The sequence below is a fragment of the Dendrobates tinctorius genome, unplaced genomic scaffold, assembly GCF_039654945.1.
Source record: "Dendrobates tinctorius isolate UK_male_01 unplaced genomic scaffold, ASM3965494v1 ptg000116l, whole genome shotgun sequence".
Lineage (NCBI taxonomy): Eukaryota > Metazoa > Chordata > Amphibia > Anura > Dendrobatidae > Dendrobates > Dendrobates tinctorius.
The window spans coordinates 35,240,668-35,265,880 of NW_027361784.1; the positions used below are offsets into that span (position 1 = coordinate 35,240,668).

The window sequence follows — 25,213 nt, forward strand, 5'->3', positions numbered from 1 at the left end:
CCTGAATGTGGTAGAGAAGTTGAATCTAGAGAAAATTAAGGACCACCTGGCCTATCTAGGAGTTAGGCGCTTAGCTGCGTCAATGTAAGCTATATTCTTATGATCAGTGACCACAGTGATTTGATGCACTGCCCCCTCCAAAAAATGCCTCTATTCCTGAAAGTAATTCACAATACCAAACATCATAATTTCTTTCAGCAGACAATAATTTGAGAAAAATGCACATGGCAGCAGATTAGTCAGAGTTTTGGGCCCCTGAGATAAAATGGCCCATACCCCGACCTTTGAAGCATCCACCTCTACAATGAATGGTTCTTGAAGATTGAGTTGGATTCAAACAGGAGCAGACATTAAACACTTTTTGGAGTTTTTCAAAAGCCCCAACAGCATCTGGTGACAAAACCTTGAGATCCATCCCCTTGCAATAGGAACAAGACTATTTCCACCCGCTGGGGCTTATCCCCTGAAAACCGGGGTCATACGGTAAAAAATAGACTATAACTCTCCCTGAACACCATAAACTTGTTTTCCTTCCCCAAAAAATTATCGGAAAGGGCCACTATTGTTTTGGCGGGAGACTAGCTGAATGTCATAAGGTGCAGAAATCGCAATCTCCGCTAGCAGCAAAGGCCTATGGGGAGTTTTCACAATGCTAGCTACCAGCCCCTGCAACTAGGACTGTGAAGATTCAAGGTTCTGGTGTTTTTCAGCCAGATCTTAAATCACTTGAGTCAGGTTTGCCACATGATCACCAAGCATGTGAATGGGATCCATGCTAGAGAAAAATAGCAAAGGGTCAGTTGTACTCACGAAGGAGCCATGAGACAGGGCGGTCAGGAGGTCCAAGGTCAAATACCAATAGGGCTCATAGTACAGAGGGGCATTAAAAAGCTGTGGTCAATACCAGGAGGGTACATCAAGATAAGGAGATAAGAGAAACAGATAGTCAGAGGCAAAGTGTGGTACCTGAGGTCAGAGAGCGTCAAGAATAAAAGGGATAACATACAAATATTCAAGACAAATCCAAAGGCTGGCAACAAGATGAGGAAATAAGACACCGAGCTAAGCATTCACATCAATGAGCAAAGCTACAACTGACGATGGTCGGCTCATAGCTAACCAGCTAAATAGCTTGCACATAAACAAGAATGGGAAAACCCTGGAGGAAATACCACAGGCTAGGCCAGACTGAGCAGCAGGGCTGTCAATCAGCATTCCCAGTCTCAGATTGGATGGCTGGGTTGTCACCCACAAAACTGACAGTCTACCGCACTCTAGATCCTATAGGACGGCTGAGCTGTCACTCACTGTCACTCTCTGTATTGTATGGTTTGCTATAATTACAATTCGAAGTTGGGAGGATTGGTATCAGTGTAGGATTGGTTTCATGAATGGCAGCTTGGGGAAGGGCTGGATGGTTTCATCTGCAAGATGTAAGAAAGCTGAGAGAATAACTTATGAGTTCAGAGTTGTGGTCATATCTTTACAAAAGGAGGGCGGTGATTAGTCCCATGTGATGTAACACAGTCTAAAGAGTGAGATTCCTGTGAAGTGAACAAGAGCCAGGAATAAGAGATTGAAGTAGTATTGGTAGATAGATGATAGATAGATAAATGAAAGATAGATGATAGATAGATAGATAGATAGATAGATAGATAGATAGATAGATAGATAGATAGATAGATAGATAGATCAATTCTTGATTCAGGGACTTGGGTATTAGATGAGAGTTATGTAGGTATACATTTTATTGTTTGCTTTTTTTTGGGGGGGGGCAATATTATTTTAAAGAAAGTGCTCAGAGGTCATTTTGACTTGTTAATAATGCACCATGTTGATACAGGAAAAATATATACTGTATCTTTGTACCGGGTTAGCCAGTAGACAGAAAAATATTAAGATTTGAGAGTTCTCATTGGTTAATGCCTTTTAATGGCTAACTAAAAAGATGGTAACAAATTGAAAGCTTTCAGGACTACTCAGATCTCTTCCTCAGGCATAGAATAACACCAAATCTGAAGATCTGCACAATAGGCATTATTACTTGCTTAGGGGCCACTCAGGAGGAAGGCGGGCCAGCGCAGGGGTGAGCGCAGCATGTGGGAGGGAGCAGCACAGGGGATATTAGGCAGTTCCTCATTTTGGACTGAGCCTTTCTACTGGCACGAGGCCAGTTACCTGACGCGGCCAGGGTATCATGCAACTAAGATTTGGACCTGTGATCCATCAGCGCCTCCCTGTGGTCACATGCTACATAACACGATAATTGCAATCTATCTGTACCCAACCCTTGTACTACACTCCTGACTGTAGATATTTGCTCTTGTATATATACCTGTATTTTTCTAGTGCGCCTTTTCGTGATTAAATATAAAATTAATCTTGGGCTGCTCTTTTACGTCTGCACACTCAATTGGTTATATTATACGCTACCCCCAGGGTTGGTTTCTGACCCGATATAAGCCTGTTGTTGGACAGGGCATGTAAATCGAACGACGAGGAACTGATGGCAGACCGTACTGCGTTAGTGAGGAACTCTGACAGTGACGGCCGGGCGGTATATATATATATATATATACCCAGTCTGGTCTGGTGATATATATATACCCCCCCTCACTGGGAGCACCTCAATAACTCTTACCTATAAGGGAAGCCTTTCCGGCAACTATTTGCCCTTGGTGCAGTTCCCTGACTGACCTGGAGCAAGTGGTGGCGTCAGAGAGCCAATCCCTGCTGGGTCCTTCTCTGCCCTCCCTAGAGGTGAGTGAAGTCGACATACCCCTTCCCCTGTGTGGTCCGTCACACGAGGGCAATAGGAGGCCATATTACTTTCTATGCTGCGCACACATTAATATTTATTAGGGGATATTATTACTATTTGGAGTACTAGGAGGAGCAATATTTGTGTTTTGTGGTATTATGGACATCACTATTGCGAAAACCGGGAACTCTGACTGTGTTGCACACTTGTAATGTCTACGACCAATAATGGGCACTGTTTGGCACTATTATTTTTTAGGGGTTACTATCCGACATTATTTTTAGTATTGCTGTCTCTTTCAAACTATTCTGGGGGGTAATTATAGTTATGACACCAATATTTCTGAATTTATGGTTCTGAGCAATACAGCAGGTAGAGTAATAGAGACAACTGGACAGCTACAGGCACAGAATTGGGGCTAGCATCAAGATGATACATTTGGATGGGATGACAATAGCTGGTGGTGGAAATGTGAATAGATGGTGGCTGGAGTTGTCATAGTGGTCTGAGCCAGATAGATAAGAGGAGATAAATAAACAACTCCTATCAGAGAGTATGTCACCTGTGAGTCACTATCTATATCGGTGCTGTGATCCCTTATACGGTCTGTAGATCTGGTATTTACTACTATAGGGTCACCATATGGCGGGTGTTTATTGGCCTTGGTCATGGTATAGTGTTTTTATTAAGTAACAGCATTGTCATCTCCTGAGGTGCCCACGGTACCTACTATCATTAGAGTGCACCTCAATAGTTGTAGATAGAAAGATAAAAAAAGATAAACACAGTTAAGGAATAGGGTATAAATCCTCACAGGTACCGCAGGGGTCGGTGTTGGGACCTTTTCTCTTCATCATATTTATTAACGATCTGGTAGAAGGTTTACACAGTAAAATATCGATATTTGCAGATGATACAAAACTATGTAAAGCAGTCAATACAAGAGAAGATAGTATTCTGCTACAGATGGATCTGGATAAGTTGGAAACTTGGGCTGAAAGGTGGCAGATGTGGTTTAACAATGATAAATGTAAGGTTATACACATGGGAAGAAGGAATCAATATCACCATTACACAATGAACGGGAAACCACTGGGTAAATCTGACATGGAGAAGGACTCGGGGATCCTAGTTAATGGTAAACTTACCTGGAGCAGCCAGTGTCAGGCAGCTGCTGCCAGGGCAAACAGGATCATGGGGTGCATTAAAAGAGGTCTGGATACACATGATGAGAGCATTATACTGCCTCTGTACAAATCCCTGGTTAGACCGCACATGGAGGACTGTGTACAGTTTTGGGCACCGGTGCTCAGGAAGGATATTATGGAACTAGAGCGAGTGCAAAGGAGGGCAACAAAATTAATAAAGGACTACAATAGCCAGAGAGATTAGCAATATAAGGATTATTTAGTCTAGAAAAAAGATGACTGAGGGGCGATCTAATAACCATGTATAAGTATATAAGGGGCCAATACAAATATCTCTCCGAGGATCTGTTTATACCAAGGAAGGTGACGGTCACAAGGCGGCATTCTCTGCGTCTGGAGGAGAGAAGGTTTTTCCACCAACATAGAAGAGGATTCTTTACTGTTAGGGCAGTGAGAATCTGGAATTCCCTGCCTGAGGAGGTGGTGATGGCGAACTCAATCGAGGGGTTAAAGAGAGGCCTGGATGTCTTCCTGGAGCGTAATAATATTGTATCTTACAGTGATTAGGCTCTTTAGAAGGACGTAGATCTGGGGATTTAGTCTGATGGAATACAGGCTGAACTGGATGGACAAATGTCTTTTTTCGGCCTTGCTAACTATGTTACTATGTTGGCACATACTAGTCCTTGCATTTAAGATCAAAAAAGAGTTGATGCAGCACACCATACTGTACTGTAGTTATAAGGTGCTCTTTATTAGCCCATATGGCGACATTTCGGTCTTAGGTGTGGACCTTTTTCAAGATTGAGAAAGGTGCACACCTAGGACCGAAACATCGCCATATGGGCTAATAAAGAGCACCTTATAACTACAGTACAGTATGGTGTGCTGCATCAACTCTTTTTGATCGTAGATAAATAGATAGATACGACAGGGGCCAAAAAGGTAAGGGGGCCATTACCACATCCAAAGCAGGTGGAATTGTACTAAATTATGAGCTATTGGACTGCAAAGGGCCCATATATTGTTCTTACACAGGATCCATTTTCTGTCTGTTTCTGCATCTGGATGAATAGATAGATAGATAGATAGATAGATAGATAGATAGATAGATAGATAGATAGATAGATAGATAGATAGAAAGAGTAGATAAATACTATTGAAGACAAGAAATAGAGCAGCACAAAAATACGAAAGAGAGTCCAGGTGTAAAGCTCCCAAAGGCATGTACCAAACCTTTATGATGCAAAAAATCCAAAAAGCAGGAACAGCACACCGTTTTTTAGGGTTAAATGAGAGCTGTTTTTTTAGCCCATAAGTGTGACGTTTCGGTTCAAGTGGCGATCCTTTTTCAAGCGTGGTGTGCTGTTCCTGCTTTTTGGATTTTTTAGATAGATAGATAATAGATAGATGGATAATAGATTAGATAGATATTTAGAAAAAATAGCCCATCATGCGACGTTTCGGCACCGTGTGTGAGCCTTTTTCACACAGAGCCGAAACGTTGCAGGATGGGCTATTAAACACCGTTTTTCACTCGAGATGCTGTGCTGCTTCAGATTTTTTCAAAATATAATAAGGACCGGTAGGTAACTGGGAGGCTTTGCATCCAAATTTTGTCAGAAAGGCGCTGCTCTTTTCTCGTTTTTTCTTTCGATAGATATATCATAGATGATGGATAGATGATAGATAATATGTAGATATGATATATGTTAGATACCCTTACCAATGAGAATACACTTACCGAAGAGACAAATAAGGAGATAGATACATGGATATAGATAGATGCATAGACGTATGATAAAGAGAGATACATAGATAGATAAATAAATAGATAGATATACAGACAGACATTTGCACATATAGATATTTCTTTCCATACCAGGCTAATTATAACCTGATTAGAATCTCTGCACAACACCTTTTCCGGTTGCCATGGTAACATGGAATGCTGCATGTACATTGTAGACACGCAGCTGAGCAGGAGGCGGCGGAGAACACGATTGGGTCATCTCCTCCTCGGAGTCTCTGAGAGGATGAACTCATTTTGCTATTTTGTAACAGAAACAATGCAGAACACATATGTCATCCCAGACACACGGGCGGCGTCTCCTCCATCACATCCCCCTAATTATCCAGCAGCGCACCGCCTTGCTGTGCCGCACACACCGTCCCATTATTATAGGTGTAGAAGACACAGGTATCATGAACTTGGAGCCTTCCTCAGGGCCGACCTGCTGGTAACAACAGGCCCATTTACACATGAGCGGGTCCAGGTCCAAAGCGAATGACAAGCAGATAGCAGATACAGGTATAAGAACCTGACACCACAACCCATGGACCTCAGCAGGTTCACATGCCACTGGGTACGTCTACGGCCAGAACGGTAAAATACGTCTATACCTTTTCTTTTCAAATAATTTTATTGGTTTTCAGTAATTAAAAAAGGTAAGGGAAGGAAGGTAGGAAGGGTGGAAAGGGAATGGGAAGTAAAGAACCTTGTACAGGTACAGAAAAAAATTTCATCTATACCTTTTCTGACCAATTTTCCCCAATAGTAGCAAAGCCGCCGAGTAGCCATAACCATGGAAAATGATGATATCGCTCACCGAGGCAGCGACGACCAATTAGAAAATTTGTGAAGTGTTACAATTCCACTATATGTGGAACGTCTACAATAAAACAATGTATATGTATAGTGTGCTCTGTACCTTCTCCTGGAGCATTTTACATATATGACCATGGATACATGTAAGTGTGTCAGGTGCGGGTTACTCACACAAAGGCATGGTAGAGCAGTGCCCACCCTCTCGGCCTCTCCAGGGCATCATAAATTAAAGTTTGCACCCTCCTGTACTTAGGGTTGTTCCTCTTGACCGGTCGGCTACAGTTCAGAGGTGTTTTTGCCAAAAGCCCAATTCCCTGAGGGTTACGCTTCACGTCCTCCTTCCCTGCTCCCACCAGCAACAAGGTCCCATCCTTATCCAGTCCGGTCCCTAGAGAGCTGGGCTCTAGATCCCCTTTCTTTTCGCCATCTCTAGGAGGACCCTCTGAGTGTCTGCTCTTCAGCCCCATCTTGACTGGTCCTGTAGGGTGAGCAGCTGGAAGGGAGGCCAGGGAACTCCAATGCCATGATCTGATCAGAAGCAAGGGTTACATCTCCAGCAGGTTCACCCGAATGGGATCACAGATGGTCCTCCATGGGCTTCACCATCACCGCTCCACCACGTTATGTCAGTACAGTGCACAGAACCAGGAGACCATCATCATCCAAGAAATGACCAACCTAGTCCTCTTCAGTCTTTAGAGAGGTCCCCAATCTCAAGCCAGGGAGTGGCCCATTGTACATCTCCAGCAGCCTCAAAAATCACTTCCCAGACCCCGAATCCCTGGCACATTTTAGTATTTGCTCACATGACATGTGCCTTGAGGTTTGGGTTTACCCAGAGCTGGCAGTCAGATGGTCAGACCCTGCTGTGCATGATAATTGTGCAGCTCCATCTCATGTCTGCTGCCTTGCAAGCCAGATGCCTCCTGCTGCTGCTGCTCCTTTCCTGGTGCTTTCTTGTTTGTTTCCAAGGAGGAGAATCCTGTTTTTTCCTTGCGCAGTAAAAAGAAGCGATGGCTTCCCTATAGGCAGCTGAGGAGATCATGCGTCCTGCCCTGGCTGCCACTCATTCATTGATGAATTGCTGAAGATCTTCCTCCTCTTCTGCTGCTAGCTGAGAGCTGTCTGATGGGGAGAGACTCTGAGCTGAGAGGAGGGTGGTATAGGAGGGGCTCATGGTGAAACACATAGCATTGAGCTGCCTCTACTGACACAAGTGTGTTCGGTGATGGAGACAACATGGAATTACATCCTGGGCATGAGGGGCAGAGTCCTAACCGCTGACCCCTGTGATATGTGCAATTCAGGAAAGCAATGGTTAAAAATGTCCGATTGTCGAATGCTTGTTCGAGGGTATAGTTTTCCCATTTACCACCGTCATATCCAGATGGCTCGGATTAGAAAGTACAAGGAAGAATATTCTATTGCTTAATGGGTTAATTACCTTTAAGGCCGGAGTCTCGTACTGGTTGCAGAATTTTGGTAATTTTAATAAAATTGAATTGTAATAAGTCAAATGAACGGGTAAAAATTCCCACGAAAATCTGGAGAAAATAAAGCGGAATTTGTATTCATTTATGGGCAAGTACACACGTGGTCAAAATTGTTGGTACCCCTCGTTTAATGACAGAAAAACCCACAATGGTGACAGAAATAATTTGAATTTGACAAAAGTAATAATAAGTCAAAAATCTATGAAAATGAGCAGATGAAAGTCAGACATTGCTTTTCAACCATGCAGCCACAGAATTAAAAAAAAAATAAAACTCATGAAAGAGGCCTGGACAGAAATGATGGTACCTCTGAAAATAATGTGACAAAAGGGACATGTTAAATCACGGTGTGTCCACTAATTATCATCACAGGTGTCTACAATCTTGGAATCAGTGAGTGGCCTGTATAGAGGCTACAGATACTCACTGTGCTGTGTGGTGACATGGTGTGTATCACACTCAACATGGAGCAAAGGAAGCGAAGGAAAGAGTTGTCTCAGGAGATTAGAAAGAAAATTATAGACAAACATGGTAAAGGTAAAAGCTATAAGACCATCTCCAAGCAGCTTGATGTTCCTGTGACTACAGTTGCACATATTATTCAGAAATTTAAGCTCCATGGGACTGTAGCCAACCTACCTGGACGTGGCCGGAGGAGGAAAATTGATGACAAATCAAAGAGACGGATAATATGAATGGTAGAAAAGAGCCCAGAAAAACTTCTAACCAGATTAAAGGTAAACTTCAAGCTCAAGGAACATCAGTGTCAGATCGCTCCATCTGCCATTGTATGAGCCAAAGTGGACTTCATGGGAGATGACCAAGGAGGACACCATTGTTGAAAAAAATCATAAAAAAGCCAGACTGGAATTTGCCAAACTATATGTTGACAAGCCACAAAGCTTCTGGGAGAATGTCCTATGGACAGATGAGACAACAATGGAACTTTGTGGCAAGGCCCATCAGCTCTATGTTCACAGATGGAAAAATTATCCTTATCAAGAAAAGAACACTGTCCCTACTGTGAAACATGGAGGAGGCCCTGTTATGGGCTGCCCAATATTACAAAGCTTGGTCTCAGTCGCAAGTCATGGGTCTTGCAACAGGATAATGACCCAAAACACACAGCTAAAAACACACAAAAATGACCAAGAGGAAAACATTGGACCATTCTGAAGTGGCCTTCTATGAGCCCTGACCTAAATCCTATTGAGCATCTTTGGAAAGAGCTGAAACATGCTGTCTGGAAACGGCAACCTTCAAACTCGAGACAACTGGAGCAGTTTGCTCTTGAGGAGTGGCCAAAATACCTGTCGAGAGGTGCAGAAGTCTCAATGACAGTTACATGAATCGTTTGATTGCAGCGATTGCCTCAAGAGGTTGTGCAACAAAATATTAAGTTAAGGGTACCGTCATTTCTGTCCAGCCCTATTGTCATGAGTTTTATTTTTTGTTAAATTCTGTGGAAGCATGGCTGAAAAGCGATGTCTGACTTTTATTTGTTCATTTTCATAGATTTTTTATCTTATCGCTTTTGTCAGATTTAAGTTATTTCTGTCACCATTGTGGGTTTTTCTGTCATTAAAAAAGGGGCACCAACAATTTTGCTACTGCTAGAGCAGTATTACATAAATATCATAAGCATTAAACCCTTACCCATGATAGGAGGTAGAAAAATCACCAAGGGGTAGAAACAAACCCCAAAGCGCATTCCACATCTTGTATATCATCGGGGGGAACTAGTCCTCTCTATTTCCATGCATCCCTGCCTTTTCATGTTAGGTTATGGATTTATATACTACTACAATTAACTAACTAATAATTAAGAATATAACTACTGTAATTCTTTCTCCTAAGTGTGATAATTAGTGTTGATGGAATAACTTCGTATAAGCACTTATCCGAATAGCTATAGAGCATACCGAATGGCTGGATCGGGAACCCGGACACCTGGAGCGCTCCCAATAATCAGATGTTTGGCACCGCAGCTGCATGTGTCGCGGCTGTGTGACAATCACAGCACATGCATGGAGAACCTGTTTGTTGTGACTATCAAGGCAGCATGGTGGCTCAGTGGTTAGCACTGCAGCCTTGCAGCGCTGGGGTCCTGGGTTCAAATCCCACCAAGAACAACATCTGCAAGGAGTTTGTATGTTCTCCCCGTGTTTGCGTGGGTTTCCTCCGGGCACTCCGGTTTCCTCCCACACTCCAAAGACATACTGATAGGGAATTTAGATTGTGAGCCCCGTCGGGGACAGTGATGAAAATGTGTGTAAACTGTAAAGCACTGCGGAATATGTTAGCGCTATATAAAAATAAAGATTATTATTATCACACAGTCGCGACACATGCAGCTGCGGTGCCAAACATCTGATTATTGGGAGCGCTCAAGGTGTCCGGGTTCCCAATGCAGCTTCTTCGATAAGCGCTATAGCTATTTAGATTAGTGCGTATATGAAGTTATTCCATCAACACTACTAATAATATAACTTTTATATTACTACTCCCTATGTACAAGAATATAACTACTACAATACTGCCCCTATGTACAGGAATATAACTACTATAATACTGCTCCTATATACAAGAATATAACTACTATAATACTGCTCCTATGTACAAAAATATAACTACTACAGTACTGCCCCTATGTACAGGAATATAACTACTATAATACTGCTCCTATGTACAAGAATAAAACTGCTATAATGCTGCCCCAATGTACAAGAATATAACTACTATAATACTGCCCCTATGTACAAGAATATAACTACTATAATACTGCCCCTATGTACAAGAATATAACTACTATAATACTGCTCCTATGTACAAGAATATAACTACTATAATACTGCTCCTATGTACAAAAATATAACTACTACAATACTGCCCCTATGTACAGGAATATAACTACTATAATACTGCTCCTATGTACAAGAATAAAACTACTATAATGCTGCCCCTATGTACAAGAATATAACTACTATAATACTGCCACCATATACAAGAAAATAACTACTATAATACTGCCCCTATGTACAAGAATATAACTACTATAATACTGCTCCTATGTACAAGAATATAACTACTATAATACTCCCCCTATGTACAAGAATATAACTACTATAATACTGCCCCTATGTACCAGAATATAACTACTATAATACTGCACCTATGTACAAGAATATAAGTACTATAATATTTCCCCCTATGTACAAGAATATAACTACTATAATACTGCTCCTATGTACAAGAATATAACTACTATAATATTTCCCATATGTACAAGAACATAACTACTATAATACTGCTCCTATGTACAGGAATATAACTACTATAATACTGCCCCTATGTACAAGAATATAACTACTATAATATTTCCCATATGTACAAGAACATAACTACTATAATACTGCTCCTATGTACAGGAATATAACTACTATAATACTGCCCCCATGTACAAGAATATAACTACTATAATACTGCCCCTATGTACAAGAATATAACTACTATAATACTGCCCCATGTACAAGAATATAACTACTATAATACTGCTCCTATGTACAAGAATATAACTACTATAATACTGCTCCTATGTACAAGAATATAACTACTATAATACTGCACCTATGTACAAGAATATAACTACTATAATATTTCCCCCTATGTACAAGAATATAACTACTATAATACTGCCCCTATGTACAAGAATATAACTACTATAATACTGCTCCTATGTACAAGAATATAACTACTATAATACTGCTCCCTATGTACAAGAATATAACTACTATAATACTGCCCCGATGTACAAGAATATAACTACTATAATATTTCCCCCTCTGTACAAGAATATAACTACTATAATATTGCTCCTATGTACAAGAATATAACTACTATAATACTGCCCCTATGTACAAGAATATAACTACTATAATACTACTCCTATGTGCAAGAATATAACTACTATAATACTGCTCCTATGTACAAGAATATAGCTACTATAATACTGCCACTATGTACAAGAATATAAGTACTATAATATTTCCCCCTATGTACAAGAATATAACTACTATAATACTGCTCCTATGTGCAAGAATATAACTACTATAATACTGCTCCTATGTACAAGAATATAACTACTATAATACTGCTCCTATGTACAAGAATATAACTACTATAATATTTCCCCCTATGTACAAGAATATAACTACTATAATATTGCTCCTATGTACAAGAATATAACTACTATAATACTGCCCCTATGTACAAGAATATAACTACTATAATACTACTCCTATGTGCAAGAATATAACTACTATAATACTGCTCCTATGTACAAGAATATAACTACTATAATACTGCCCCTATGTACAAGAATATAAGTACTATAATATTTCCCCCTATGTACAAGAATATAACTACTATAATACTACTCCTATGTGCAAGAATATAACTACTATAATACTGTTCCTATGTACAAGAATATAACTACTATAATACTGCTCCCATGTACAAGAATATAACTACTATAATACTGCCCCTATGTACAAGAATATAACTGCTATAATATTCCCCCCTATGTACAAGAATATAACTACTATAATACTACCCCTATGTAAAAGAATATAACTACTATAATATTGCCTCCTAGCTGTGAGGTTGTGTGTCTGTGGTTCTCATGTCTGGAGCAAGCCCAGGGAGGGGCCACCCTGGGCGGGGAAGCTCCCCAAGCAAGGCCCTAGCTTCCAGGCCTACACTGGGAGGAAACTCCCATCCTTCTCATGTGGATGGAAATCCCAGAGTTGCCTCTGGGGAACATAAACCTGAGAATGGAAGTCCCAGCAGCATGGAGAAAGATCATGTGTTGAAGTTCAGCACAGTAAAGAAACAGGAGAAAGCTTTGTCTGTGTGCAAGGATGTTTCTGTTAAACAGTCGGCCAGTCAAGGCAAACAGTGTCCAGAGCCTGGAAGGAAATCCCAGAAGGCATCTTCTGCTGAGAACCTGAGTGCTGGAGGGCAGGTGGCTGCACAGAAGGTGAGGCAGAGTCCATCACCAGCTTCAGGTGTGCAGCTCACTCCAGGCAGACACAGACGGACATCTCTGGAGAAGCAAACACTCCAGGAGAACCTTCAGCTGGGACATGTGGTGACCAGCATGGCGAGCTCTGGACGCACATGGTTGCAGGCTGGTGGCAGTGGTAAAAGTGTTGTGGAGGCTGGAGTCACAAAACCAGCGACATTAAAAACCAACGTGTCAACCCCTAAAGCAAGACCCCAGAAGGAGCCGCCGCGTGCCCCGGAGCTACAGCTGGCAGAGGAGATACCAGGACTGGTCAGGAGGATGGGTGAGTTGCGGCAGCAGAGGAATCTTCTGCAAATGGAAATAGACTGCATTTACAAGTTGAAGGCTGCTAATCCTGGGGATCACTCTGTATATGACCAGAGACTGAATGCACTGGGGGTAGAGCTGGCGACTGTGGTGCGGGACATAGACTGTGTGCTGGTGAGGATGGGGCCCCTGGCAGAGACATATAGGAACCAGGAGCGGTTTAGGTCCTGCACGCAGGACTCTGCTGGTTCCCGCACAGACATTGTCCCGGGCGGGACCCGGCAGCAGGTACGGCCGGTGCTGCAGTCCGCTAGCTTCTGTTTTAAGGAGGGTCAGATACTGCACCAGCATCCGCAACTACCTGCGGCAGACCCCAAGCAGGAGCAAGAGGCTCAGATCCCAGCAGTACCACAAGTCCCAGCATGCCCAGCACAACAGCAAGACAGTGGACATGAGACTGCATCTACTGTTGGTGTCCAGGAGAGCACTAATTCACTAATTCTGGGGATATTGATACTGTTCATGTGGGGTTGGGGGCTGAAGGGGGTACAGAGACTGCGGTGGACATTGCGCATCCTGATGACGCTATTGAGATTGATGATGGTAATAATAATAATGTGCAAAATGTCTGTGATTTCCCCCCTTTGGTTTCCAGCACACAAGGTGCAACAGGCCCCTCCGCTGCAGACCCTCGCCCTGTCAGTCAGCCCAGTGTGGCCCCACAGGTCCCTCCCAGTAATGTTTGGAGCCGCGGCGCTCCATCCTTTACCTCCAGCGCCAATTACACCGGGCAGGCTTTCAAAAGGAGGAATGTGGTGCGGTTCAGGCACAGAGGTGCCAAGGAGGATCTGCCGGAGAGGAGGCTGGTGGTCAGGGAGCTTCTGTGCCGCCAGATGGGGTTTGCGCCAGTTAATATCTTGGCGGTCATCAATCTGCCAGACAGACAGGGCTATGACATCAGCTTTAAGCTTATGTCTGATCTGGACAGATTCTGGGCCAATTTCCCCAAGTTCAGGGACGCTGATGGCTGGAACAAGTTCAGCTTCATTCCAATATCTAAGCCGGATACCGCCACAGTTAATATCATCTTTTGGAATGAGGCTGTTCCCCCACAGGACATTGTGGTGTGGCTCCGGAGGCATTGTGACCTTGTCTCCGACCTCACCAAAAACAGGGATGAGGACGGTATATGGACTGGTGGATGGAAGGTGCTGGTGAAATTGTGCCAGCACAACAATATCACGGCTCACTTACCCAACTCCTTCTTTATCGGGAGGGAGAAGGGGGTTTGCTTCTACCCTGGGCAGCCACGAAAGTATTTTAAGTGTGGTAAAGTGGGTCACCTGGCAAACACCTGTACCGTGGTAAAGTGCAGCCTGTGCGGGGAAGTCGGCCACTTAGCGGCAGATTGCCAGAACATCAAGTGCAACCTCTGTGGGGAGGTCGGCCACCCTCACAGGGACTGTCCTGATGCCTGGCACAATATATGCAAGCTCCTTCCTGATGAGTTAGTGACAGGGACAGAGGCTCAGGAGGAGGAGGCTTTAATGTCAGGGACAGTACTGACCAGGTCAGAGGTCCACCAGGGGTCCGCTCAGGTAACATCAGAGCAGCTTTACACAGAGGGTACAGAGGGGAGCATGGAGGTCGTCCCTCAGGTCCAGCAGCCACATGTAGCCACTTCAGTATCACCATCTCTAGCTGAAGAAAGTGGCTGTAATCAGGTTAAAAGGAAAAAAAAGGACAAGGCCTCCCGTAAACCTGAGGAGGAGTATGTCACTAGCCAGGGTGGCAGGAAAAAAGTCCAGAGTTTGGCAGGTGTGATGGTCGTGTCCAATAAGTTTGATGTTTTGTCTGAGTCTGATGGGGACTTGGAGGAAGAGATAAAAAGAATAGAGACTGAGTATGACAGGGACGTAGCGGACCTTCCCCCTACAAAACGGAAGCCTGTACCTGCTGACACTGAGATACAGTCTGACATGGAGACCAGTGGTAGTCAGAACATCTGTGACCCAGACTTATGATGGCGGCTTTTGCATCTCTGTTCCTCTGTTGTGGTATTGTGATGGCAGATTTCTCATTAAAAGTAACATCCAGTAATGTAAACAGCATTAAGGTGAGGAGGACGAGGCACGCTGTCTATGACCATCTCCGATACCTGGACGCAGATGTCATCTTTCTGCAGGAGACGCGGCTGACGACTCAGGGGCTCATGAGGGAGGCTGAGAGGGAATGGCGGTCTGGTCCCTCTTTTTGGTCACTGGCTATGGAGCCGTACGCCGGGGTCGCCATTCTGTTTAACACCGGGCATGTGACAGTACATAGGATGACGGAGGTGGTAATGGGAAGGTGTCTGGTCCTGGAAGTCACTGTCCATGGGAGGCGTCTCCGGCTTATTAACATCTATGGGCCACAGACAGTGACTGACAGGATACAGTTATTTAATGATGTCAAGCCTTATCTGTTCACCTCTCTTCCAGTGATAATGGCGGGGGACTTTAATGCCATACTGACATCAGGTGACAGCTCCTCAGGTAGAACCGTGACGAGGGATGGTAGGATCTTGAATAACATAGTCCTGCAGGCCGGATTAGGGGACGTCTTTAAACGGGGAGGACGAAAGCCAAAATTAACCTATTCCTGCTCCAATAGAGGCAGTAGAATAGATCTGGCTTTTGTAAGTCCCATGGAAGTCATTGGGGCCATGAGTGAGAGAGTCATCCCATACTCAGACCACCTTGCCCTATATTTCTGCCTGGGGGCCACTAAGCGAGCTGATGTTGGTAGGGGGTTATGGAGACTCAATTCTAGCCTCCTCCATGATGTCTCTGTCCAGAGTCTCCCTTTTGCAGGGTCATCTACAGAGAGTGGACTTCTATGACAACATGGCCGACTGGTGGGAGGACGTCAAGGATGATATCAGATACCTCTTGAAGAGACTGTCAGTTAAGAAAGGCAGGAGTAAGTATAGCCAGTACCTAAGGCTGCGCAAAGAATTGGAGTCACTCTATTCGGAGGGCGGGGGTAACAAAGAGAAGATCGACCGGTTGAAATCTGAGATAAGGCAGTATCAGTACAGCAGGTATACCTCCTTGGTTCTCGAACGGGATTATGGGGTCTTAGGGGCACCTGATCCCTTTGAGAATTGCCGGGAGCGGGTGGCCAATAAATTGGTCACAGGTCTCATTGACTCCCAGGGTGTATTGCAGGAATCTCGGGAGGGTATCCTGGGGGTTGTGAAATCTTATTATACTGACTTGTTTCAGAGGAAGGCTTTGGATAAACATAAAATGACTCAATTCTTGGAGGCAACTCCAACACCTGATATTAATGATCTGGACTTTTCTCCTTTGACAGCAGAATTAACGGTGGAGGAGGTTAAGGAGGCCAATGATAAGTTACATCTGAAGAAGGCACCAGGTCCGGATGGTATAACAGCAGAATTTTATAAGAAATTCAAAGACCTCCTGGCTCCAATTCTTGTGGATGTTTACAAAAATTGTCTAGAAAATCAGCTGATGCCTCCATCCATGAGAGTGTCCTCATTAATTCTGCTGTCTAAAGGTAAGGAGCCGAGCGACATCAAGAACTGGAGGCCAATTGCCCTCTTGAATGTTGACAGGAAGATTCTGGCGAAGATCCTGTTTTCTAGGTTTGTCTGTTTGTCCCCAGCACTGTTGGTAGGCTCTCAGTTTGGCACGGTAAAAGGGCGGAACATCTCTGGAGCAGTCATCTCGATACGGGAGATGTTTGAGAGATGTAAAGCTCTGCGGTGTGGGAGATATGTTGTCAGTCTGGACCAGGCTAATGCCTTTGACAGAGTTGATCATGACTATCTGTGGGCCACTTTGTCAAAGTACGGTATTCCAGGACAATTTGTGGATTGGCTGAAGACTTTGTACAGAGAGGCGGTGAGCTTTCCTCTGATTAATGGTTGGCAGGGTGGCACTTTTGGAGTTGAGACGGGGGTGAGACAGGGCTGCCCGCTGAGTCCACTCCTGTATGTTTTTGCCATAGACCCATTTTTGAGGTCACTGCAAGAGTGTAACTTTTGGGGGGTGCCGGTCCCCCACTGCTTGCCTCTGAAGGTGGTTGCCTACGCGGATGATGTGACTCTGGTGATATCTAATCCTCATGAGGTGCAGATGTTGTCTGCGGCCATCAGAAGTTACTCAGAGGCCTCCGGGTCTCTGGTCAACCTTGAGAAGAGTCAAGCTCTGTGGACATTGCAATCTGACCAAGACTTTGATCTGCTGCAGTTTGTTAAGGCCTCCACCCATATTAAGATCTTAGGGGTTAAATTTGGGAGGGACGATAATGCCAGCCTAAATTGGGAGGAAAAATTGGAAACCGGAAATGCAAAGGTTCAGCGATGGAAGAACTGGAGGCTGACTTACAGAGAAAGGGTTGCTATGTTGAAGACTTACCTGGTCCCCGTCTTTTTATATGTCTCTGTCGTTTTTCCTTTGCCAGAATCCTTCTCGGCGAGGCTCCTCAGCCTGTTCTTCCAGCTCTTGTGGGGGAACAGGATGAACCTGATAAAGAGGGGTATAACGTACCTACAGCGGAGTGAGGGCGGGCTGGATATGTTAAATCCAAGGGTTTTCTTTGACTCCTTGTTTCTGAAAGTAAATTTTGGGAGCATGAATTCAAACAGTAGCTCCCTGTGGGCGAATAGTATCAGGTATTGGATATTGCCTTTTGCGGAATCTTGGGTGCGAGGCGGCAGTCTCAAGAGGAGGAGATGGACAGGTGACCACCTCCCCCAGTATCTGGAATATGGTCTGAAGTGTGTCAGGAAGTGGGGACTGGAGAAGTCTTACATTGAGAGTAATACGAGGAAAGATCTGTGTGCTCATATATGTAGGACTTTCTTCTACTCTCCACTGGCCCTAAGAGATTGTGCCACCAGGACCCTTCAGGACAGTCTCCGGTTCATCAACGGGAGGCGACTTCCAGCAAAGTTTTTTGACATTGCTTGGCTGTCGCTACATGGGAAACTCTTTGTGAGGGGGAACTTAAAATATTTAAGTATTTCGGATCGGAACTGTCCCCTTGGTTGTCAGCAAGAGGAAACCATGGAGCATTTTATTTGTGATTGCTGGGGAGGTAGGGAAATATGGACAGAAGTATCGACCAAGCTGAAAATCCCCAGACTGCTGTCCCTGAAATACCCTGACATTATCTATGGTGTCCCATCCACTGACGGTAACATTGACAGGGGGACAATGTACCTGATCATTACCACCATTAAGTATTACCACTGGCACATGAGAACCCGAGTGTCCCTCCACAGCGAGCCCTTCCATCCCGTCACCGCAGCCACAAAGATACTGTCCGAGCTCAGATGGATAAGAGCGATAGAGATAAAGAAAAGTCAGAGTAATGAGAGACTATGGAGGAATGTGTCTGTGGGATAATAACATGATCATGTTACTAAAAGTGTTTATTTCATATTCTTCCTTCCACAGGAGTGAACTCTAAGTTACCTTTATTCCTAATGTATTAATTTAGTTCTATAATTATTGTCTGATGCATTCATGAGAATTTATGTTTTGTATTAAGGAAGAATTCTGTTTATTTTAATTGTATTTGTTGGTTTTATACAATAAAAATTGCCCCTATGTACAAGAATATAACTACTATAATATTGCTCCTATGTACAAGAATATAACTACTATAATACTGCCCCTATGTACAAGAATATAACTACTAAAATACTGCCCCTATGTACAAGAATATAACTACTATAATACTGCTCCTATATACAAGAATATAACTACTATAATACTGCTCCTATGTACAAGAATATAACTACTATAATATTTCCCCCTATGTACAAGAATATAACTACTAAAATACTGCTCCTATATACAAGAATATAACTACTATAATACTGCCCCTATGTACAAGAATATAACTACTATAATACTGCTCCTATGTACAAGAATATAACTACTATAATCCTGCCCCTATGTACAAGAATATAACTACTATAATATTGCCCCTATGTACAAGAATATAACTACTATAATATTGCCCCTATGTACAAGAACATAACTACTATAATACTGCTCCTATGTACAGGAATATAACTACTATAATACTGCCCCCATGTACAAGAATATAACTACTATAATACTGCTCCTATATACAAGAATATAACTACTATAATACTGCCCCTATGTACAAGAATATAACTACTATAATACTGCTCCTATGTACAAGAATATAACTACTATAATCCTGCCCCTATGTACAAGAATATAACTACTATAATATTGCCCCTATGTACAAGAACATAACTACTATAATACTGCTCCTATGTACAGGAATATAACTACTATAATACTGCTCCTATGTACAAGAATATAACTACTATAATACTGCTCCTATGTACAAGAATATAACTACTATAATACTGCTGCTATGTACAAGAATATAACTAGTATAATACTGTCCCTATGTACAAGGATATAACTACTATAATACTGCCCCCTATGTACAAGAATATAACTACTATAATACTGCCCCCATGTACAAGAAAATAACTACTGTAATACTGCCCCTATGTACAAGAATGTAACTACTATAATATTGCCCCTATGTACAAGAACATAACTACTATAATACTGCTCCTATGTACAAGAATATAACTACTATAATACTGCCCCCATGTGCAAGAATATAACTACTATAATACTGCCCCTATGTACAAGAATATAACTACTATAATACTGCCCCTATGTACAAGAATATAACTACTATAATACTGCTCCTATGTACAAGAATATAACTACTATAATACTGCTCCTATGTACAAGAATATAACTAGTATAATACTGTCCCTAGGTACAAGGATATAACTGCTATAATACTGCCCCTATGTACAAGAATCTAACTACTATAATACTTCCCCTATGTACAAGAATATAACTACTATAATACTTCCCCTATGTACAAGAATCTAACTACTATAATACTTCCCCTATGTACAAGAATCTAACTACTATAATACTGCCCATATGTACAAGAATATAACTACTATAATACTGCCCCCTACGTACAAGAATATAACTAGTATAATACTGCCCCTATGTACAAGAATATAACTACTATAATACTGCCCCCTATGTACAAGAATATAACTACTATAATACTGCCCCTATGTACAAGAATATAACTACTATAATACTGCTCCTATGTACAAGAATATAACCACTATAATACTGCCCCTATGTACAAGCATATAACTACTATAATACTGCCCCTTATGTACAAGAATATATCTACTATAATACTGCTCCTATGTATAAGAATATAACTACTATAATACTGCCCCCTATGTACAAGAATATAACTACTATAATACTGCCCCTATGTACAAGAATCTAACTAGTATAATACTGCCCCTATGTGCAAGAATATAACTACTATAATACTGCCCCCTATGTACAAGAATATAACTACTATAATACTGCTCCTATGTATAAGAATATAACTACTATAATACTGCCCCTATGTACAAGAATATAACTACTATAATACTGCCCCTATGTACAAGAATCTAACTAGTATAATACTGCCCCTATGTGCAAGAATATAACTACTATAATACTGCCCCCTATGTACAAGAATATAACTACTATAATACTGCTCCTATGTACAAGAATATAACTACTATAATACTTCCCCTATGTACAAGAATATAACTAGTATAATACTGCCCCTATGTACAAGAATATAACTACTATAATACTGCCCCCTATGTACAAGAATATAACTAGTATAATACTGCCCCTATGTACAAGAATATAACTACTATAATACTGCCCCCTACGTACAAGAATATAACTACTATAATACTGCCCCTAGGAACAAGAATATAACTACTATAATACTGCTCCTATGTACAAGAATATAACCACTATAATACTGCCCCTATGTACAAGCATATAACTACTATAATACTGCCCCTATGTACAAGCATATAACTACTATAATACTGCCCCTTATGTACAAGAATATAACTACTATAATACTGCTCCTATGTATAAGAATATAACTACTATAATACTGCCCCCTATGTACAAGAATATAACTACTATAATACTGCCCTATGTACAAGAATATAACTACTATAATACTGCCCCTATGTACAAGAATCTAAATAGTATAATACTGCCCCTATGTGCAAGAATATAACTACTATAATACTGCCCCTATGTACAAGAATATAACTACTGTAATACTGCTCCTATGTACAAGAATATAACTACTATAATACTGCCCCCTATGTACAAGAATATAACTACTATAATACTGCTCCTATGTACAAGAATATAACTACTATAATACTGCCCCTATGTACAAGAATATAACTACTTGTATAGGCCGGTGAGTCTGACTTCTATACCAGGAAAGATCTTTGAACAAATTATTAAACAACATGTAAGTCAATACCTGGATAAGAATGAAGTGATCAAACAGAGTCAGCATGGGTTTGTAACTAATAAGTCATGTCAGACTAACTTAATTTCCTTCTATGACGGTATCACTGATTGGGTGGATCAAGGAAATGCTGTAGATATAGTATATCTTGACTTCAGCAAAGCATTTGACAAAGTCTCTCATACACTCCTTATTGAAAAAATGACTAAGTATGGAATGGACAAGGCAACTGTTAGGTGGATTCATAGCTGGCTTAGTGATCGGACCCAAAGAGTGGTCGTAAATGGCTGCACATCCAGTTGGAAGAATGTCTCAAGTGGGGTACCACAGGGCTCTGTCCTGGGCCCTGTATTGTTCAACATCTTTATCAACGATTTAGATGAAGGAATTGAGGGTAAACTGATTAAATTTGCTGATGACACAAAGCTAGGAGGGATAGCTAATACTAGAGAAGAGAGAGAGAGGATTCAAAAAGATTTAAATAAACTGGAGAAGTGGGCAGTAACTAACAGAATGGTTTTTAACAGGGAGAAATGCAAAGTACTACATCTGGGCAATAAAAATGAAAAAAGCATATATAGAATGGGAGGAATAGGGCTAAGTGACAGCACATGTGAAAAAGACTTGGGTATACTAATAGATCACAGACTGAATATGAGTCAACAGTGTGATGCAGCAGCAAAAAAGGCAAATGCAGTTCTAGGATGTATTAACAGAAGCATACAGTCTAGATCACGTGAAGTCATTATTTCCCTCTACTCCTCTTTGGTCAGACCTCATCTGGAATATTGTGTCCAGTTTTGGGCACCACATTTTAAAAAAGACATCAACAAACTGGAGCAAGTTCAGAAAAGAGCGACCAGAATGGTGACCGGTCTGCAAACCCTGTCTTATGAGGAAAGGTTGCAGGATTTGGGAATGTTTAGTTTGCAAAAGAGAAGACTGAGAGGAGACTTAATTGCTGTCTACAAATATCTAAAGGGCTGTCACATTGTAGAAGGATCAACTTTATTCTCATTTGCACAAGGAAAGACTAGAAGCAATGGGATGAAACTGAATGGGAGGAGACACAGATTAGATATTAGAAAAAACTTTTTGACAGTTAGAGTGATCAATGAGTGGAACAGGCTGCCACGAGAAGTGGTGAGTTCTCCTTCAATGGAAGTCTTCAAACAGAGGCTGGACAGACATCTGACTGGGATGATTTAGCGAATCCTGCTTTGAGCAGGGGGTTGGACCAGATGGCCCAGGAGGTCCCTTCCAACTCTACGATTCTATGATTCTATGATTCTACTATAATACTGCCCCTATGTACAAGAATATAACTACTATAATACTGCTCCTATGTACAAGAATTATAACTACTATAATACTGCCCCCATGTACAAGAAAATAACTACTGTAATACTGCCCCTATGTACAAGAATGTAACTACTATAATATTGCCCCTATGTACAAGAACATAACTACTATAATACTGCTCCTATGTACAGGAATATAACTACTATAATACTGCCCCCATGTACAAGAATATAACTACTATAATACTGCCCCTATGTACAAGAATATAACTACTATAATACCGCCCCTATGTACAAGAATATAACTACTATAATACTGCTCCTATGTACAAGAATATAACTACTATAATACTGCTCCTATGTACAAGAATATAACTACTATAATACTGCCCCCTATGTACAAGAATATAACTACTATAATACTGCCAATATGTACAAGAATCTAACTAGTATAATACTGCCCCTATGTGCAAGAATATAACTACTATAATACTGCCCCCTATGTACAAGAATATAACTACTATAATACTGCTCCTATGTATAAGAATATAACTACTATAATACTGCCCCTATGTACAAGAATATAACTACTATAATACTGCCCCTATGTACAAGAATCTAACTAGTATAATACTGCCCCTATGTGCAAGAATATAACTACTATAATACTGCCCCCTATGTACAAGAATATAACTACTATAATATTGCCCCTATGTACAAGAACATAACTACTATAATACTGCTCCTATGTACAGGAATATAACTACTATAATACTGCCCCCATGTACAAGAATATAACTACTATAATACTGCCCCTATGTACAAGAATATAACTTCTATAATACCGCCCCTATGTACAAGAATATAACTACTATAATACTGCTCCTATGTACAAGAATATAACTACTATAATACTGCTCCTATGTACAAGAATATAACTACTATAATACTGCCCCCTATGTACAAGAATATAACTACTATAATACTGCCAATATGTACAAGAATCTAACTAGTATAATACTGCCCCTATGTGCAAGAATATAACTACTATAATACTGCCCCCTATGTACAAGAATATAACTACTATAATACTGCTCCTATGTATAAGAATATAACTACTATAATACTGCCCCTATGTACAAGAATATAACTACTATAATACTGCCCCTATGTACAAGAATCTAACTAGTATAATACTGCCCCTATGTGCAAGAATATAACTACTATAATACTGCCCCCTATGTACAAGAATATAACTACTATAATACTGCTCCTATGTACAAGAATATAACTACTATAATACTTCCCCTATGTACAAGAATATAACTAGTATAATACTGCCCCTATGTACAAGAATATAACTACTATAATACTGCCCCCTATGTACAAGAATATAACTAGTATAATACTGCCCCTATGTACAAGAATATAACTACTATAATACTGCCCCCTATGTACAAGAATATAACTACTATAATACTGCCCCTAGGAACAAGAATATAACTACTATAATACTGCTCCTATGTACAAGAATATAACCACTATAATACTGCCCCTATGTACAAGCATATAACTACTATAATACTGCCCCTATGTACAAGCATATAACTACTATAATACTGCCCCTTATGTACAAGAATATAACTACTATAATACTGCTCCTATGTATAAGAATATAACTACTATAATACTGCCCCCTATGTACAAGAATATAACTACTATAATACTGCCCTATGTACAAGAATATAACTACTATAATACTGCCCCTATGTACAAGAATCTAACTAGTATAATACTGCCCCTATGTGCAAGAATATAACTACTATAATACTGCCCCTATGTACAAGAATATAACTACTGTAATACTGCTCCTATGTACAAGAATATAACTACTATAATACTGCCCCCTATGTACAAGAATATAACTACTATAATACTGCTCCTATGTACAAGAATATAACTACTATAATACTGCCCCTATGTACAAGAATATAACTACTATAATACTGCCCCTATGTACAAGAATATAACTACTATAATACTGCTCCTATGTACAAGAATTATAACTACTATAATACTGCCCCCATGTACAAGAAAATAACTACTGTAATACTGCCCC

The 25,213-nt window shown here is 41.2% G+C and overlaps 1 protein-coding gene across 2 annotated transcripts in view; it reads right to left on the bottom strand.

Moving 5' to 3' along the window:
- The window catches only part of KCNQ3 (potassium voltage-gated channel subfamily Q member 3), a 269,993-nt gene extending 262,355 nt beyond the window's left edge, over positions 1 to 7,638 (bottom strand). For both annotated transcript variants that reach the window (XM_073590351.1, XM_073590350.1), the window contains exon 1: positions 6,689 to 7,638. In XM_073590351.1, coding sequence (XP_073446452.1) covers positions 6,689 to 6,984 — 296 coding nt within the window. In that variant the 5' untranslated portion in view covers positions 6,985 to 7,638. The remainder of the gene's footprint in view (positions 1 to 6,688) is intronic.
- Between the last annotated feature and the right edge of the window lie 17,575 nt (positions 7,639 to 25,213).